The sequence below is a fragment of the Odontesthes bonariensis genome, chromosome 20, assembly GCF_027942865.1.
Source record: "Odontesthes bonariensis isolate fOdoBon6 chromosome 20, fOdoBon6.hap1, whole genome shotgun sequence".
NCBI lineage: Eukaryota > Metazoa > Chordata > Actinopteri > Atheriniformes > Atherinopsidae > Odontesthes > Odontesthes bonariensis.
Genome location: NC_134525.1, coordinates 1582453 through 1601893, shown reverse-complemented (window position 1 = coordinate 1601893; position 19441 = coordinate 1582453). Strand labels below are relative to the sequence as shown.

The 19441-nt window shown below is 42.7% G+C and overlaps 3 protein-coding genes across 3 annotated transcripts; 1 reads left to right on the top strand and 2 right to left on the bottom strand.

Annotated features, from left to right (window-relative positions):
- Nucleotides 1–481: 481 nt before the first annotated feature.
- Nucleotides 482–7781, bottom strand: cidea (cell death inducing DFFA like effector a). Its single transcript, XM_075452777.1, has 5 exons — nt 7675–7781; nt 2840–2975; nt 2603–2758; nt 1955–2127; nt 482–598 (listed from the first exon to the last, which is right to left on the bottom strand). Exons 1-5 carry the CDS (start codon nt 7740–7742, stop codon nt 484–486), a joined length of 648 nt encoding a protein of 215 aa, XP_075308892.1. The 5' UTR covers nt 7743–7781; the 3' UTR covers nt 482–483.
- Nucleotides 7782–10203: 2422 nt separating this feature from the next.
- hus1 (HUS1 checkpoint clamp component) lies at nt 10204–16501 on the top strand. The gene is made up of 8 exons (XM_075452275.1): nt 10204–10383; nt 11280–11407; nt 12057–12233; nt 13450–13557; nt 13651–13725; nt 14825–14924; nt 15524–15658; nt 15774–16501. The coding sequence occupies exons 1-8, from the start codon at nt 10332–10334 to the stop codon at nt 15854–15856; spliced, it is 858 nt and encodes a 285-aa protein (XP_075308390.1). The 5' UTR covers nt 10204–10331; the 3' UTR covers nt 15857–16501.
- A 1389-nt stretch (nt 16502–17890) lies between these two features.
- Nucleotides 17891–19427, bottom strand: LOC142370446 (uncharacterized). Its single transcript, XM_075453027.1, is given in 9 exon segments — nt 17891–17978; nt 17980–18501; nt 18503–18562; nt 18564–18698; nt 18700–18741; nt 18775–19017; nt 19097–19183; nt 19185–19273; nt 19374–19427. Coding segments are annotated over 9 exon segments (1320 nt in total).
- Between the last annotated feature and the right edge of the window lie 14 nt (nt 19428–19441).

Sequence of the window (19441 nt, the reverse complement as noted above, 5' to 3'; positions counted from 1 at the left end):
AATGAAAGTGCCATAACATTTGTTGTGCAAACACACTTTTAACATCAGCATCTTTCTGTAGTTTTTATGTATGACGATCGGCGACGTCACGTTACGTTGCATCTTGGGTAGTTTGAGTATGAGTAGTAACCTCATGATGCATACCCAACATTTAGGAGAATCTAGTATGCATCCGGGAACTTCTCGCTTACTCAAACTCGCATACTAACTCAGAAAGTTAGTAGGAGTAGTAGGAGAAGTATGCGGTTTGGAACACAGCCAGCGTTTAATTTTCAGGAAACAGACTCAGGAGAAGGAGGCCAAAGGAACTCAGAAAAGATTTAGAAAATTAACTTTTATTCACAGATTTGACCTACAATCACACAGAGATCCTCTTTTACCATCAAAACCTAAACAGATCCAATCAAAATTACAGTTAACATAAAAACAGAGTTTACGTCTGTAAAGCGTCTCAGACTCAAACCGACGGGCAGAACCGCGTCTTCACCGAACACACTCGAGGTCGTCGGGTCCGGTGAACTGCAGCAGCGAGGAGGAGGTGCAGAGCAGCAGCTGCCCGGTGAGCCGGGTCAGAAAGGTGAGGCAGCGCAGCACCGACCTGAGCGCACAAAGGGAGGGTTACCATGGTTACCATGGTTTCTGTTCATTCATTTACCCACCGACAAAGAAACAACAATATTATAAAACTCACAAGAAAATTTGTTTGAAAAAAAATAAAAAATACAGATCTATGGATCCTTGTTTATAGTTTATATGTTTTTCACACATGCAGCTAAAGAAATGGGAACAAATCTTAATTCCAGTCTGAAACCCACAAAGAGCTTCTAGATGATTCATTTCTGGTGGCATAAGACAGTTTAATCATTTCATTTATATGAATTGTTCCATAATTAGTCAATAGATTATATCTTATATTCCTTTTTTAAGCTTTAAATTGAATCTTATTTACTTTTTCTTGATGTTGAATAACATATAATTCTTATTATTGTCTGTTTTTTTCCTACTTTACTTTTAGACGTGATAACGTTCATTATTTTGGGATTAAGATTTTTTTAAACTGAATTTCTTATATTAATTTGACTCTTTTGGTAACTGAAAGCAGTTTTAACGTATTCATAGTTTTAACGTAAATGTACAAAAAAGTTGAAACTATGAAGCTGTTTTTCACAGATGCAGCTAAAGAAATGGGAACAAACTGAGCCAATCCAAACACGATAACTTAAAGTTCCTCAGGGCTCCATTCTGGGTCCTCGTCTTTTTCCCTTTAACTTTCTGTTACCCGACGAAAAGCTTGTAAATGTAAACGTTAATGAACTCGGTTAGTAAAGAGCACATTTTCCTGCAGTAAGTGACTGAGACGGTGATCTCAGCGACACGTCATCATGTCATCTCACAGAGAATCGGCACAAAGCCTCGTTCATGTGTTCATAACAGATAGTCATGAGCAAATGAGGAAGAACTGGAGAAAAACAAGTTTCACCATCAGCCTCAATGTGAAAATCTTTCTTTTCACTTTTTAATCTCAAATCAATATCCTCGTTTTTCCTGTAATAATGTGAAAATTCACATAAATTTGTTCTTTTTTCCTTCCAAATGTACAAATTTAACCTTTTTTCCTTGTAAAAATAATTTATTTGTTTCTAATTTTTGGCTTTTTTTCACTAATCTGTACATTTTTCTGTTTTTCACAGATGCAGCTAAAGAAATGGGAACAAATGATGTGTCTCTGTGACAGGCTGCTGGGAACAAAGTGCCTAAAGATCCATTTTAAAACGGCTTCTTTGCTCAGTTGGACACAACACTGGTTCATCCCTTGAGTTAGGAGCCTTTTTCCTGCCTGAATGGTTCACAGCTCAGAGTTAAGTGGCTTAATGAAGAAAAACTGGACTGAAGATGAGGGAAGAAGCAGAAAATGTCCAAAGAGAAACTCTGACTCCAGTGGAGTTGGACCTACCTGAGCAGGTGTTTGATCCTGGTGCATTTGAAGTCGTAGGACAGCGTGTACATCTCGTACAGGGTCGCCCTGACAACGAGGCAACACAGGAAGTCCTTCGGATGCACCTTGTACAGGTCAAAGGTCAGTTTAGCGATCCCGGTTTTCTTCGGCTCACGGAAGCTCGGAAGGATCTGAAACGTTCAGAAAACAGAATATATTCCAAATAACCGAGTCATGATCCTTCAGCTAAACATCTGCTGCCATCTGCTGGAAGAGAGAGGAAGCAACTTCCTGTTGTTCAACACGAAAGTCAAACTTTTTAAAATCACACAGTCACGATAAAAAGAAAGTCCAACCACTTCTGATTCTAATGTTTTATGAATCAGAAAATAAGCAGCGAGGGAGAAACTAAAAACTCCAAACAAGCCATACTTGTTCAGTCTGTTTCTGTCATGACCTTTAACCTTTAACCTGCTAGCTGAGGCCTGCAGAGTCTGAGATGTAGCTCTTTGGGTTTCTGACCTTGGGGTGACCTTTAACCTTTAACATGCTAACTGAGGCCTGCAGAGTCTGAGATGTAGCTCTTGGGTTTCTGACCTTGGGGTGACCTTTAACCTTTAGCATGCTGACTGAGTTTTGCATCCAGATAAATCCGATAGCCGTCACCTTGCTCTGGGTCCACATCTCTCCTTTGTCGAGCACCATCAGCGGTGTGTTGCTGGGCAACGACTGGAAGAAGTCCTCCGAGTCCACCACGGTGCCGTCCTCCTCCAGGACCAGCGTCAGAGAGTGGGGGCAGGACATCATGAACACCCTGGTGGCCTGAGACACAGAGAACACGTTGGAGCCGAGCAGAGAGCCAATGTTGGCCGCTGTGGCCTCGGTGTGACTTCCTGTCTGCACCTGCTCCAGCAGCTCGTCCAGCGAAGACCCCACCAGGCCTCTGCGTCTCCCCCGGCTGTGGCTGCAGACTTTGTAGCAGCGAGGCTGCGAGGAGGGCAGCATGCGGCGGGAGAGGGTCTGAACCGTGGACACCGACCTGCAGCATCAACACACGGTTAAATGATCTGGGAAGTCTGAGGATATAAGTCTGCATGCGTAAGACAAATGTGCCATCAGTTCGCCAACAGAAGATTTCAGCAAATACTTGAATATTTGATGTAGATATTCTGGAATAATTTTAAATGTTTACGGTCTTAAACAACAGAAAACAGTCGCTTATTGGACGCAACATTACAGAAACTGAAATGTGCTCATATCAGCTGAAGCGTCTGAAACCGTTCACACTTTCAGCCGCCCTACTCGGTCATACTTGGTCCTACTCGGCCCTACGTGGCCCAACGTGGCCCAACGTGGCCCTACTTGGTCCTACTTGGCCCAACTCGGTCCTACTTGGTCCTACGTGGCCCTACTTGGCCCAACTCGGTCCTACTTGGTCCAACGTGGCCCTACTTGGTCCTACTTGGCCCAACTCGGTCCTACTTGGTCCAACGTGGCCCTACTTGGTCCAACGTGGCCCAACTCGGTCCTACTTGGTCCAACGTGGCCCTACTTGGTCCTACTTGGCCCAACTCGGTCCTACTTGGCCCAACGTGGCCCTACTTGGCCCAACTCTGTCCTACTTGGTCCAACGTGGCCCTACTTGGTCCTACTTGGCCCAACTCGGTCCTACTTGGTCCTACTTGGCCCAACGTGGCCCTACTTGGTCCAACGTGGCCCTACTTGGCCCAACTCGGTCCAACGTGGCCCTAATTGGTCCTACTTGGTCCAACGTGGCCCTACTTGGTCTTACTTGGTCCAACGTGGCCCAACTTGGTCCTACTTGGTCCAACGTGGCCCTAATTGGTCCTACTTGGTCCTACTTGGTCCAACTCGGTCCAACGTGGCCCAACGTGGCCCAACTTGGCCCAACGTGGCCCAACGTGGCCCAATGTGGCCCAACGTGGCCCAATTTGGCTCGTCTCGACACAGAGTTTCTCAAGCCGTTTACTGGCTGATCTCAGAGCTTTTAAACGAGCTCGTTCACTGAAAAGCTGCTTTCACAGGTTTAATTTACAGTTTATGAAACATCTCATTATGTGACTCAGTGAACTTTGGGAGGTCAACGATGCTCGAAGGGGTTTCTCATTGCTTCGGCTTTTCTGCTGCAACTCATGTTAGAGGTCCGGTTCCAATGACCTGCAGCAGCTCAGAGTCTGAACCGTCTGTCGATCAGAAACCGAGAAGCTCTGGGAGCTTTGCTGGGAAACACTTGTTCTGCGACCCGATGGAGACGTCGACTGAGTGAGCCGGAAGCGATTCACCTCAACAGGGAAATTAAATTAAAGGATTTTACATGTTAAAGGGACAGTTCGCCTCTTCTGACATGAAGCTGTGTAACATCCCATATCAGCAACATCATTTCTGAACATCTTCTTACCCCCTGCTGCGTCCTGTGAGCAGAGTTCCAGCCTCGTTTTGGTGCTGATGAAGGTAGTCCGGCTAGTTGGCTGGGGTTTAAAAAATAAAGCGTCTTGCTTCTCAGAACAATATGCGTTCAACAGAGTAATACATTTGCATCACAAAATGGTTCTCCAGGAAAAAGTCAGACCTCACAATCTCTTGGCCCTATTTTCTCTCCCTTCGTATCACTGCCTGCTGCCGCCGGCCAACAGCCGCGCCTGTTACGGTGTTTGCTGCTCGGAAGCAGGGGACTGCTCGCTCTGACTAGCCGGACTACCTTCATCAGCACCAAAACGAGGCTGGAACTCTGCTCACAGGACGCAGCAGGGGGTAAGAAGATGTTCATAAATGATGTTGCTGATATGGGATGTCACACAGCTTCATGTCAAAAGAGGCGAACTGTCCCTTTAACTGCTCCTCATTACACCAGAACAACACAAACTTCCACAATCATGCCAGAACGTTCTTATTGATCTAGTGCTGATCAGGTCTTTGGAGCTTCATGAGTCCCAACTGTCAAACAGTTTTAGAGAACTTCCGCAGATCTTTCTGAGTTCAGGCCTGATGATTTGGACCTGAGAAGATGTCTGCTCTCTGGGACCCATCAGGACAGCGGGTGTTAACGGCTTCAGCTCCACTTTATTATTTATTCAAGCACCATTTTCCTGTTTCCGTCAGTTTAATGAGTCTTAATGAGACTTTCTACAACTCTGAACAGGTCCTCCGAAGAGAAAACTCGTTCAATTTGCTGCAGCTTTAATTATAATAAAGATGTTTTATGGTTACAGACGGAAAACAAATGAAATAGTTAAAGTGTGGCTTTAGATCTGAGCTTCATGCCTGTTTACAGGGTTATTTACAGGGCTTTACTCCACTCCTCAGCTGTGTTCTGGTGCCATATTCTAACTTTGGAGGATTAACTGTTACCAAACATATTTGTTTCAGGGATTAATGGAGTCTGAAGTCTAAAGGTGGACATCCTGAGCAAAACAACGGCGCCTCTGACATAAGAGGGATTCTCTTATGCAAGTTTAACTCTACTATCACACAAGTTTATCAAAGATTTAAGAATAACTGGAAAGAACTCCAGACTTCCAGGTTACATAAAGCTCATTCCAACATGGCGGCCATCAGGTGTTGGCGTGCAGGACCGACGGCGGCTCGCAGCAGATCTTTCTGAAGTTAACGTCTCAGACGGTTTCTTTTTAAATCTGAGAACATTCTGCTCCCTTTTCAGACCTTAAGATGCAGAAGAATTCCACCATTTTTACACGATTGTGCCACAAAATGTCAGACGGAAACACCAACTCTCCATCCGTGGATTTATGTATCCCCGACCCTGATAAACAGAAAAATATAGAACATTTTGGGGAAATGTGTCCAATCAGTGACCCGATGCATTCCCTAACCTCTGACCCCAACAGTCACAACCCTAAACACTAAACCCAAGTCTCAACTCTCAGATATCCATTTAAACATGTGGGACCATATCACCATTCCACCCCGTGAGAAGGGCAGATAATGGATGGAAGGACACAGCTGAAGCGTCTGAAACCTTTAACATTTTCAGCCGCCCTACTCGGCCCAACGCTTGGCCCGGCCCAACGCTTGGACCGGCCCAACGCTTGGACCGGCCCAACGCTTGGACCGGCCCAACGCTTGGACCGGCCCAACGCTTGGCCTGGCCCAACGCTTGGCCTGGCCCAACGCTTGGCCCGGCCCAACGCTTGGCCCGGCCCAACGCTTGGCCTGGCCCAACTCGGCTCTGCCCAACTCGGCTCGTCTCGACAGAGTTTCTCAATCTGTTTCCTGGCTGATCGCAGAGGTTTTAAACGAGCTCGTTCACTGAAAAGCTGCTTTCACAGGTTTAATCCATTTAAACATGTGGGACCCATCATTCGACCCCCCGAGAAGGGCAGATAATGGATGGAAGGACACAAACGATCCCAAACCACAGAGTAGGAGCAGAGAGTTTAAACATGAGCCGACCTGTTGCACAGCAGGAAGTCCGTAAGGTGAAGAGGTCAGAGCTGAGATCAACAGCATCAGAACACCTGCATTCAGGATGATTCATTGCTCCTTTTCTCAGAATGTTGGACTCAGCTTCATGTGGAGTGAAGCCTGGAAGCAGTCAGATCTGCAGGAACCGGTCAGGTTAAAGAAATCTCCAACTGGAGCCATTTTTAAAACGGAGCTCAAGCTTCTTTCAGCCCTTTCGTTTACAGTTTTCCTCAAACAATGTGTTCTTCAGTTTTCTGTGTTTTAATGTCGGACCTGAGACGGACCGGTGTTATGACGAGAAGTGCGTCCCTATTTGCTGGAGTAAACCGGTTCAGGTGTGAATTATTACATTTATCCAATAAAGTTACAGTGATAATATTCGGCTGACGACGGTGTTTCATTGGTTCATCTTTTTTCTCATTTCTTCATGTAGATGAATAAAACATGTACACTTATGATAATCCGACATTTGTACACTTTAGAGCATCTTTCTTTCACCTCTTATTATATTATTGTACAAATATTCCAAAGTAAGAGCCGAGACTCACACTTTTGTAGTGAGACGGTTGGAGACATTTTCTATGAACAATCTTTACTCAGTAAAGCACAGATGAAATAATATAAAAATGAAGCTAAAACTAGGAAATTTAATTATTTTAATTTTAGAGACAATTTTGGATTTGTTGAAATTCGCCTCTGTTAATTCAATCAAATAAACAAAAGTATGATGTAGTTCGATCATTCCATTCCAGACTCTTTAAAGCGGGACCAGCAGGGGGTGCGTATTTCAGCAAAGATCTGCCAAAATATGCACCGGCAGCCTGGGCACGTGTGCCCCACCGCTGCCGGTGGAACTTTACGCTGCTTAGTGAAAATAAGTCGAACTTATAATCAATCATTTTCACTCACTTTAACACCCTTTCAGTCCTCCTCACCAAGCGCGCGTAAAGCTTGCTGAATTACAGCATATTCATTATAATCTGAATGATAAACAGATTCCAGATGTTCCCCCTTTGACATGAATGAAGACATAAGACACACATGAGAGTCTGAAGTCCTGAAAGCAGCCTTTAAGGGATGAAACTCTCCCCACAGACTGAGGGAAACTCCGCTTTTTACGCACAGCCGCTTTAAGGAAACATTTGCGCCGTGACGCAATTACGCACCAAATCTGTTCAGTCTTCAGATTTCAAGAGAATAAATTAATAAAATGAAAAAGAAAGAAATAACAGCCTCCGTTAGGCGCGTGGAGACTTAGCATTAAGGGGAAATAACTTGGTCCCAGCCGCCCTCACCTCATCAGAGTCTCCGGCAGCAGCGTTTTGGCGTAATTCACTCCGGACTGGATGGACAGCGGCGCCATGCTGATGTCAGAAGGAGGAATTAAGATCCCGCTGTGGTCGACACTCTCCGGGTTACTTGTGAGATTGCTGCACCTGCAACAGCTGAGCGGAACAAAGCAACGCTTTATGAAGAACAGCGGGCTGTGATTGGTCAGTGAGCAGCGCAGAAACCCAATGGGAGGAAGAAACCTGCCTGCAAAGGTGAACTCTCAGAGCGAAGCACGGAGCACGTGCAGTGAAATCTATAACTGATGCATCAAAAAATATAGATAATAGGTTAGGGATAGGTCTTATTGTACCTCAATTTAATATTAAAGTGGGGAAAAGGGTAAGTGATAGAGTATTGATACTGGAGAAATGCTTCCGGTACTTTTAGAAGTTCAGTGGATACAAGAGGTTAAAGGGACAGTTCGCCTCTTTTGACATGAAGCTGTGTAACATCCCATATCAGCAACATCATTTATGAACATCTTCTTACCCCCTGCTGCGTCCTGTGAGCAGAGTTCCAGCCTCGTTTTGGTGTTGATGAAGGTAGTCCGGCTAGTTGGCTGGGGTTTAAAAAATAAAGCGTTTTGCTTCTCAGAACAATATGCGTTCAACAGAGTAATACATTTACATCACAAAATGGTTCTCCAGGAAAAAGTCAGACCTCACAATCTCTTGGCCCTATTTTCTCTCCCTTCGTATCACTGCCTGCTGCCTTTTTTTTTTATTGCATATTGAACATAACATATACACAGGAAAATATTACATCACAATAGGACAAAAGTAGTTACAAAAATAGAATATAATTCATCATTTTAAATTAGAGATCCATAAACAAAATAAGTGAAAGAAAAAATAAATAAATAAAATAAAATAAGTAAAATAAAAGAGCTCGAGTTATATGATTTAATTTAAATTATATTCTTCACATAATCTTCTTGTTTTGCTGGCTTTAGAATTTATATAATTTTCCAAAGATCCTAAATAGGATGAAAAGAGTGTTTTAAATACAATAAGGTTTGGATGCTGGTGTGGAAATTTAGTACAATGAATATGAAATTTAGCAAATATTAAAAGAAGGTTGATAATATATAATTTTTATGGATTTCTTTCCTCATTTTGTGTCAGACCAAATAAAACATGCTGGATGTTCAGTTTGTAATAGGAATCAATTTTGTTGTTTATAAATTTTTTTTAGGTCAATCCAAAAGATATGAGAGTAGGTGCGATCCCAAAATAAATGACATGCACACAGCTGGTGAAAATGAGTTGCTGACTGATCCTCAGTGAACCTGAAGTGTGATAAAGACTAGTTTAACTTGGAGTTTATATTATGAAATAAACTAGTTTGGAGCTCACTTTATTTCAATAGTAAATAAATAGAAGAAAAGCAGAAATCGAAGTGTATTTATTGCACTTTTGTGTGTTAAAGTGGAACAGTTTAAAGGAAACTGGCTGCATATGAACTCATTTTTTTATTAGTTACTTTGTTTCATAAGAACATTAATTAATGTTAACACTAATGTTAACACAGTATGTCACTAATATGCTCTTATTTCATTAATAGCATGCTCAGTCGTACTTTTCAAACCTTTCCATGAATATAAATATTAAATAGCAACTCAACAATGATTTTATTTTCTATGTTAAAATTTTATGGGATTAAAGTATACATTTAAAATATAAAGAGAAAACTCCCACAGAAGTATGAATCCCTTGTGGCTGCGTTCAGCTCTGCCTCTGACGTAAGAATCCTTTAAATGGACTCTGGTCAAGATATTTAAAGAGCTTACAGAGGAATCCAGCTGGTATTCTTTTGTTTCAGCGTAAATGAGCTCAGAGATTAACGGGAAAACACTTGAGAGGCCCAAAATAATCAAGGCTTTATGTGTAAAACCGCAGAAAGAAACGAGCGTACAAAGTTATGTTTCCAGCTGGCTGGCATTAGCTCTGTTTAATAAAAAGACAGAAAGAACGTATCAGCACAAGGTACATTATTTATTAACATACTGGTGGTGGTCCGGAAAGTCTTCAGACTTGATTCAAAAGGAAAGTTGACTCAGATCTGCAGTCATCAGGAAGTTTGTTTGCTCCATAAAAGCTGAAAGCAGCTTCTCCGTGTTTGGTTCCAACTCTGGAAACCAAAGCAAACCTGTTCCCGAGGACCTGAGATGTCCTGGAGCTTTAAAAACATCCCAAAATATCTGAGATCAAACCATTTAAAGCTTTAATTAACCAACAGCAGTATTTTGAATTGGCCTGGGTTTATCCGATGATACCCAGACCTAAAATAAACTCTTTCACGAACAAAGTATTCAGGTTGGACTGCATTTTTATTTCTGGCTAAATACAGAAAGAACCTTTTTTAATTTGCATGAAGTAACTGGTAACATTTCAAAGTACTCGGACCCAACGCGTTTCACGTATTAAGCAGACTTGTACACTGAATTTTCCATCTGTGTATGTTGATAGGAACCCTTATCAGTTTGTCTCAGGCTGCTGTTGCGGTCGGACCTTAAAGGCGAACGGACCAAACAAAGCTGAGCGCTCGGAAACTCTCCCGCCTGAAGCTGGAACAGAGGATCTGACCGTCACAGAAACTTCAGTTTTCCGTCGGATTCAACATGAAGTTTCGAGGGAAAATCATAGACATCGCCTGTTTGAACCACTTCACCCGTGAGTCCTGCTAGCATCCGCTGCTAACCACTAACAAACAGATGCTAACATCCGCTGCTAACCGCTAACAAACCGATGCTAACATCCGCTGCTAACCGCTAACAAACTGATGCTAACATCCGCTGCTAACCGCTAACAAACCGATGCTAACATCCGCTGCTAATTGCTAACAAACCGATGCTAACATCCGCTGCGAACCGCTAACAAACTGATGCTAACATCCGCTGCTAACCGCTAACAAACCGATGCTAACATCCGCTGCTAACCGCTAACAAACCGATGCTAGCATCCGCTGCTAACCGCTAACAAACAGATGCTAACATCCGCTGCTAACCGCTAACAAACCGATGCTTAACATCCGCTGCGAACCGCTAACAAACCGCTGCTAGCATGTTAGCTTCGTCCAGTAGCTACAGCCGGAACACTTCCGGTGTTCAGAAACAAAAACAAGATGAAAAACCGATAAATGGAATGCAATTCTGACTTTTTTGTGCTATTTTAGACACACGAAATAAGAAACATAAATCGTAAATTGGTTAGCTAAATGTGAAGTTGATTGTTTTCATTTTAATATTTTTTTTGGCAATATTTTAAGGTAAAGTCGATTCTTTACCATTAAAATGTATTTATATCCAACTAAACTTTATAAACAACTTGATTTTGGTGTTTGAGTTTGTATTTTCTTTTTTTAAACTTTTTGACTAAATCTTTGGGACACATGTCATCCTGGGTCCCTGGAGTTATGGACAACAGATGTTTTAAACGTTTTTTTAGAGACTCAGACAGCAGCCTGTGAGATTTTCTGTTTTATTTCCACGAGGTTAAAGCAGACGTGTGTTTTTCCTGAGGCGGCCTGTGTTGGCAGAGCCTAACTCTCTTCCCCTGCGCCCCCCCAGGTGTGGTCACCACCATCTCCAGGCTGACGAAGGTGTGCGTCCTGCGGCTGACTCCAGACAACCTGTTCTTCGTTCTGTCGGGTAAATTGGCCAACGGAGGGGTCAGCATGTGGTGTGAGCTCTCACAGGTGAGCAGAGGATGCAGACGGATCAGTGGGGAGGCTGCAGAGAGGAGGCTGCGCTCCCAAAGTGGCCCGTGTTCAGAACCAGAATACTATAGAAACATTTAAGACTCTCTCTGAGGTGAAAGGACAGACGAATCATGTCTGGAAAGAAGAAAATAATCTGTTTTACTGCCCATCAGGGCCCGTTTATACGCTTTGAATCGGCTGCACCAGAGAACCTTCACTGGAAAAAATCAAAGTCTTACCAAGTATATTTGTCTCATTTCTAGTCCAAATATCTCATTACACTTAATATCAGACACAACTGCCTAACAAGCACCATTTCAGCCAGATATAGGGACTTGTTTTAATACAATACATCTGGAATATCTTGTTAAATGAAAAAAACAAGCTTTTTTTTTTACATTTGAAGAGGTTTTTAAGCTAATTTCAAGATCACTTTTATCTCAAAAGTCCCAAATATCAAATTTTATTTCAAGAAATCTTGATAAGCCGATTTTCACTAGTTCCATTGGCAGATTTCTTTGATTATTTCAAGCAAAAACCTCTCGTATTTGCTGTTTTCTTACTTATTTTTGGAGGGGCATTTTCTCCAGTGTTTGAGCTGTGAACAGGTGCTGAGCCTCTCTGCCTCTCTGCCTCCTCGCTGCAGGCCAACTTCTTCGATGAGTTCCAGATGGAGGGCGTTTCCCCCGAGGACAACGAGATTTGTCTGGAAGTGAGCCCAGAGAACCTGTCCAGAGCCCTGAAGACGGTCCAGAGCGCCAAGTCTGTGAAAGTCAAGCTGACCAGGAAGCACTGCCCGTGCCTCACCGTGGCAGCTGAGCTGGTGAGGAGGTTCATTCACAGTTTCAGGCAGCCGGAGTCTGTCCGATAGACACAGCTCCGCTCTGCTCTACAGCGAGCGTAAGATTCTTTTTAAGCTGCAGATCTTAAAGGGACAGTTCGCCTCTTCTGACATGAAGCTGTGTAACATCCCATATCAGCAGCATCATTTCTGAACATCTTCTTACCCCCTGCTGCGTCCTGTGAGCAGAGTTCCAGCCTCGTTTTGGTGTTGATGAAGGTAGTCCGGCTAGTTGGCTGGGGTTTAAAAAATAAAGCCTTTTGCTTCTCACAACAATATGCGTTCAACAGAGTAATACATTTGCATCACAATATGGTTCAAATCAAAAATCTAAATCAACTTTATTGTAGCACATTTCATGTACAAACAGTTCAAAGTGCTTTACATAAAATAAAAGCATTGCAGCAGGGAGTGGAAGAATTAAAATACATAAAATAATATAAAGAGAAACAAATAAAATAATTTAAACAAATTTAAAAACAAGCAACAGTCCAGATAAGTTCAAAGATATCGTGCAGATTTCATGCATAGACACATGAGAACAGAAATGTCTTTAACCTGGATTTAAAAATGTCTCCATTTGGTGAAAGTTTAATCTCCACTGGCAGTTTGTTCCACTTGTTTGCAGCATAACAGCTAAATGCTGCTTCTTCATGTTTAGTCTGGACTCTGGACTGGACCAGCTGACCTGAGTCCTTGGATCTCAGAGCTCTGCTGGCTTTATATTCTCTGAACACATCACAGATTATGTGCTGTGCTTCCAAACATTAAACAGCGTAACAGGCGCGGCTGTCGGCAGGCGGCTGTCGGCAGCAGGCAGCGATACGAAGGGAGAGAAAATAGGGCCAAGAGATTGTGAGGTCTGACTTTTTCCTGGAGAACCATTTTGTGATGCAAATGCATTACTCTGTTGAACGCATATTGTTCTGAGAAGCAAAACGCTTTATTTTTTAAACCCCAGCCAACTAGCCGGACTACCTTCATCAGCACCAAAACGAGGCTGGAACTCTGCTCACAGGACGCAGCAGGGGGTAAGAAGATGTTCAGAAATGATGCTGCTGATATGGGATGTTACACAGCTTCATGTCAGAAGAGGCGAACTCTCCCTTTAAAGAGACAAACTGTCCCTTTAACCTCTCTGAGTGTCTCAGTAAAGGAGCTTTCTGTGAGGAACCTAACCTCCCTCTGCCCCCTGCAGCCCACCCTGTCCAGCATCAGTCGGGTGGTCACTCACGACGTCCCGGTTGACGTCATCCCCCGCAGACTCTGGCACGAGTTCAAAGAACCAAACATGCCCGACTTTGACGTGAGTCTGTAATTATTCTGACCTCTGACCCTCCTAAGTGAAGGGATGCTGGTGGAACTCTCCCTTCAGCTGAGGCTTGGTGTGTGTCTGCAGGTCAGCATCTACCTGCCTCCCATGAAGACCATAAAGAACGTGGTGGACAGGATGAAGAACCTCTCCAACTTCCTGGTAGGCTCACTTCCCCTGACTCTGAACATCCCATCACATGGACTGAGTTCTGAAGCAGCTTGTTTCTCTGGAGGTGTTTCAGCCTCTTCTCACCTTCACAGTGAACAGTAGGTTTTACCTGCTGTTGCCTCAAACTGCCCCCAGGTGGCAGCGTTGGACAGCTGGTTGAACGCAGCTGGGTTTGTGTCAGTGGAGGTTAACCATGTGTCAAACCTCTAACTATGTTTCCTGTTGGAAAACTAAACGGTAATCAGCTGATAAATGTTGACATTATTCACTAAATGAAATGTTTAGTTCCTGTCCTGTAACTTTAGTCCAAAGTTGGGGATTAAACCTGCAACCTTCTGGTTGAAAGATGGCGGTTGTAGTGGCCAGTTGTCCATAAAAAAACAAATCAAACTTAAACCAGGCCACTGATGCATCATGGGGGATGTGGTTTAACGCAGGCAAAAGAAGATGAATGTCCAAAATGAATTCTTGCGTTTTCTGATGATTTATTTCCAAACAATAAAACAAACAAAAGAACAAAGAAAACCTGCAGCTCTCTCCTTTTCCCTGGTTAAAAAAAACATCGGCCCACCCAGGTGCATGCTGGGACTCCAGGTGCCCAGTGTGACCCAATTACCAAAAATATTCCAAACTAATAAATGACAAAGAATATTAGCAAAAAAATCTAATCTAAATAAAGTTACTCATAATTAACCAATTAAATTTACAACTAGAACCAAAAAACAACTTTACAAATAGCTCCTATAGTGATTTTCTCTCCTTTAATGTTTAAAATCTTCATCAAGTCTAAAGGTGAAATAAAGATCAGTTCCGTCCCTCCATCTGTTCGTCTTTCTGTCTGAAAAGGATTGATTTAAACCTTCAGAGTGGTTTCTCTGTTTAATCACCTCTGTGGGATTGCTGCTCTCGGCTGCAGCTTCAGACCTGATTTCAGCAGGTTACCAGATCTCTCCTGCTGAGTCGTTTGGTGAACGGTTGCTGTTCTGTGACTGATTAAACCATCAGGATGATGCGCTCGCTTTAAGCTGGAGTTATCCTGGAAGCTCTCAGACTCCCAGTTAAAGTGTAAAGCGGTGTTTGTTTTTTTCAGGTGATCGAGGCCAACCGGAACGGAGAGATGAACCTGAAGATTGAGACGGATCTGGTTTCTGTCACCACCCACTTCAAAGACCTGGGGAACCCACCGTGGGGTAAAAACTGTTTCTGTCAGCAGCTGCACCGGTCTGTGAGCTTTGGCTCACTCAGCGGGGTCACATGGCACTGAAAGGATCGGATTATTGGCTAAATTATAATCAGATTGAGTTATTAAGTGCATGTAGACACCTTAATCTGACTAAGAACTGGATCGGATCGGATTATTGGCTAAATTACAATCAGACTGAGTTATTAAGTGCATGTAGACACCTTAATCTGACTAAGAATGGGACCGGATCGGATTATTGGCTAAATTACAATCAGACTGAGTTATTAAGTGCATGTAGACACCTTAATCTGACTAAGAATGGGACCGGATCGGATTCAGACCCCGAGATAACTGGGTTGAAAGTCACTCTAAACCTGCCTGTAGACGCTGAAGCACGTGGTGAATCAGACTTTGCGTTCTGGGGCGTCGCCCCTTTGAACCAGGGAGTTTGTAGAAATATTTTTAGCATTATTTGTGCTCTCTTTCACTCTGTGATGAGCGTATTTATCTTTAAAAAGCTCTTTTTGAGCTGATGGAGGAGCTCAGAAAGGCCCAGGATGGTCAGGTTTTTTATCCATGACTCTTCTTCTTCTTCCCCCCCCGCAGGCGATGACGCCTCCCAGGACAGAGGCCCGTCTCAGGGCAGGGACCCAGAGCTCATGGTGGAGGCCCGGGTGGACATCAGGAAGCTGCAGCAGTTCCTGGTGGGGCAGCAGGTCAACCCCAGCAAGGCCATGTGCAGTGAGTCGGCTCTCATTCAGACACATTTAACATTTAACAGTTTTTAATATCTCTGTGCCCCGCATATGTTCCTTTTATCCACTTTAAAGACGTTTCTGTCCTCCCGTCTGCTCAGATATCGTCCATCAGAGCGTGGTGCACCTGATTCTGCTGCATGAAGACGTGTCGCTGCAGTATTTCATCCCCGCTGTGGCCTAAGCTGTCCGAGCTGTGGTCACTTTTCTGAGGAAAGGGGGGAAGGTTTCCTGCCTGTCCGGGGGAGAGTTCTGCATTTTAAAGAGACCAAGCCGTGGGCGGCGCTCCTCGCCGTGGGCGGCGCTCCTCGCCGTGGACCCGAGGAAGGCTCTGACTCTGCTGGTGTGAAGACGCCAAGAAGAGACATTCGGACTGTTGAGATGAAAGAATTAAAAGTGTTAAACTCAGAGGAAACGATGGCCCAGCAGGTAAAGCGGCGGCGTGTAAATGACATCATCATGACGTCATCTCTTCACCAGCTGTTTGCATTTATTCGGGACACAACTCCTGAACGCAGTCTGAACAGGAAGTGGGATGAATTTAACCGTCTGCTGCATCTATCATTTGGTTTTAGCAGATTAATAACATTAAGTTTTAGGCTGTCCAGGCTCGTGGGAAATGCAGCTGATGTAGTTTGGATCAGTTCAGCATCACCACGGTAACAAGAGGAAAACAGGAGCTCGTGTTCGGCTGCACTTATTCCAGATGTGTTCAGCGTGTTTAGATTTCTGGATGAAAACTGTGGAAGTTTTTCTGTGCCATCAGAGTTTGAATATGAATTACTAATATTGAATTTTTACAGCATCAAAATCACACTTTGAATTTGAAAAACCAACAGTGGAAAAAAATCAACTTAAAAAAATTAAATGGAAAAAAATTCAACTTCAAAATAATCAGTTTTCAAAAAATTCAATGGAAATTTTAAAAATCAACTTTAAAAAAAAATTCAGTGGAAAAAAAATTCAACTTCAAAAAATAAAATGGAAAAAAATTCAACTTTAAAAAAAACCCGACTCAACATCCCGACTCAACATCCGTGTAATTTGAATTTTTTTCCCTCTGAATTTTTTGAAGTTGCATTTTTTTTCTACTTAATTTTTTGAAGTTGAATTTTTTTTCCGCTGAATTTTTTTTCTACTTAATTTTTTGAAGTTGAATTTTTTTTTCCACTTAATTTTTTGAAGTTGAATTTTTTTTCCACTTAATTTTTTAAAGTTGAATTTTTTTTCCGCTGAATTTTTTTTCCACTTAATTTTTTGAAGTTGAATTTTTTTTCCACTTAATTTTTTGAAGTTGAATTTTTTTTCCACTTTGTTTTTCAAATTTCAAAGTCTGATTTTGATGCTGTAAAAATTCAATATTAGTAATTCATATTCAAACTCTGATGGCACAGAAAGACTTCCATAGAAAACATGCAAATCCCTGTGAGGATCCTCCACCGACACGAGTTCGGTCCTGAAACCGAGTCCTAACCTCAGTCCGGTCTCCACACTCGGAGGAAATCTGTATAAGTTGGTGTGTTGACAGGTTTTGTGTCCCCACAATGATACATAAACACATCTGGTGTGTGGGAGGGTGGAGGCAGGGAGACGTACGGTTATTTCAGTCAGAGAAGAAGAATGAACGCAGTGGGCTGAAGCCGGGGGAGTCGACAGCATTATTAATGATGTGAGTTCTTCTCAGCGTAATAAAGTGTAATGTGCTGAAAATAAAATAAACTCTGTTTATGATCAGAAACTGATGAGTGTTCCATGTTCTGCAGAAAATAACCGTGTTTTTCACCCGAAGAGTTAAAGTGAGAAACTTTGTGGAGAAGAAACCGTTTTTCTGCTGCTTTCTGTCACTTTTCAGCTGCTGAAACCAGATTTATTTTAAACCAAACTTCAACAATCGTCTTTCTGCCTGAAACAAAACTGACTGTGAACATGTGAACTGAATTACATGTAAACTGGTTCACATGTAAACTGGTTCACTGAATCACATGCAAACTGGTTCACATGTAAACTGGTTCACTGAATTACATTTAAACTGGTTCACTGGATCACATGTAAACTGGTTCACATGTAAACTGGTTCACTGGATCACATGCAAACTGGTTCACATGTAAGCTGGTTCACTGGATCACATGCAAACTGGTTCACATGTAAGCTGGTTCACTGGATCACATGCAAACTGGTTCACATGTAAGCTGGTTCACTGAATCACATGTAAACTGGATCACATGTAAACTGGTTCACATGTAAGCTGGTTCACTGAATCACATGTAAACTGGATCACATGTAAACTGGTTCACTGAATCACATGTAAACTGGTTCACATGTAAACTGGTTCTCTGGATCACATGTAAACTGGTTCACTGGATCACATGTAAACTGGTTCTCTGGATCACATGTAAACTGGTTCACTGGATCACATGTAAACTGGTTCTCTGGATCACATGTAAACTGGTTCACTGGATCACATGTAAACTGGTTCTCTGGATCACATGTAAACTGGTTCACTGGATCACATGTAAACTGGTTCTCTGGATCACATGTAAACTGGTTCACTGAATCACATGTAAACTGGTTCACTGAATCACATGTAAACTGGTTCACTGAATCACATGTAAACTGGTTCACTGGATCACATGTAAACTGGTTCACTGAATCACATGTAAACTGGTTCACTGAATCACATGTAAACTGGTTCACTGGATCACATGTAAACTGGTTCACTGAATCACATGTAAACTGGTTCACTGGATCACATGTAAACTGGTTCACTGGATCACATGTAAACTGGTTCACTGGATCACATGTAAACTGGTTCACTGAATCACATGTAAACTGGATCACATGTAAACTGGTTCACTGGATCACATGTAAACTGGTTCACTGAATCACATGTAAACTGGATCACATGTAAACTGGTTCACTGGTTCACATGTAAACTGGTTCACTGGATCACATGTAAACTGGTTCACTGAATCACATGAAAACTGGTTCACTGAATCACATGTAAACTGGTTCACTGAATCACATGTAAACTGGATCACATGTAAACTGGTTCACCGAATCACATGTAAACTGGATCACATGTGAACTGGTTTACTGGTTCACGTAAACTGGTTCACTGGATCAAATGTGAACTGGTTCACTGAATCGCATGTAAACTGGATCACATGTAAACTGGTTCACATGTAAACTGGATCACATGTAAACTGGATCACATGTAAACTGAATCACATGTAAACTGGTTCACATGTGAACTGGTTTACTGGTTCACGTAAACTGGTTCACTGGATCAAATGTAAACTGGATCACTGAATCACATGTAAACTGGTTCACTGAATCACATGTAAACTGGTTCACATGTGAACTGGTTTACTGGTTCACGTAAACTGGTTCACTGGATCAAATGTGAACTGGTTCACTGAATCACATGTAAACTGGATCACATGTAAACTGAATCACATGTAAACTGGTTCACTGGATCACATGTAAACTGGTTCACTGAATCACATGTAAACTGAATCACATGTAAACTGGTTCACTGGATCACATGTAAACTGGTTCACTGGATCACATATGTAAACTGGATCACATGTAATCTGGTTCTCTGGTTTCACTCGCCCATCAGACAATAAGTGAGTTCTGTAAATGAGTTCAGAAGGTGGCAGCTTTGTTGTGGATTTAGTTTCCAAGTCACTAAAACGAACGCCGTGCAGAGAGAGGGTCACCATGGCAACAGTAAAACTCCACACAGCCAGCATTGCGTCCTGATTTC

Bases quoted from the DNA above. Each gene is read 5' to 3' on its own strand.
- cidea (XM_075452777.1), bottom strand. From the start codon at position 7,742: ATGGCGCCGCTGTCCATCCAGTCCGGAGTGAATTACGCCAAAACGCTG. The intron at 2,759-2,839 runs GTGCAGACAGGA...TCTGTGTCTCAG, and splicing joins TGGACGAGCTGCTGGAGCAG to GCCACCAGGGTGTTCATGAT. The intron at 2,128-2,602 runs GTGACGGCTATC...TGAACGTTTCAG, and splicing joins AGATGTGGACCCAGAGCAAG to ATCCTTCCGAGCTTCCGTGA.
- hus1 (XM_075452275.1), top strand. From the start codon at position 10,332: ATGAAGTTTCGAGGGAAAATCATAGACATCGCCTGTTTGAACCACTTC. The intron at 10,384-11,279 runs GTGAGTCCTGCT...GCGCCCCCCCAG, and splicing joins CTGTTTGAACCACTTCACCC to GTGTGGTCACCACCATCTCC. The intron at 12,234-13,449 runs GTGAGGAGGTTC...TGCCCCCTGCAG, and splicing joins TCACCGTGGCAGCTGAGCTG to CCCACCCTGTCCAGCATCAG.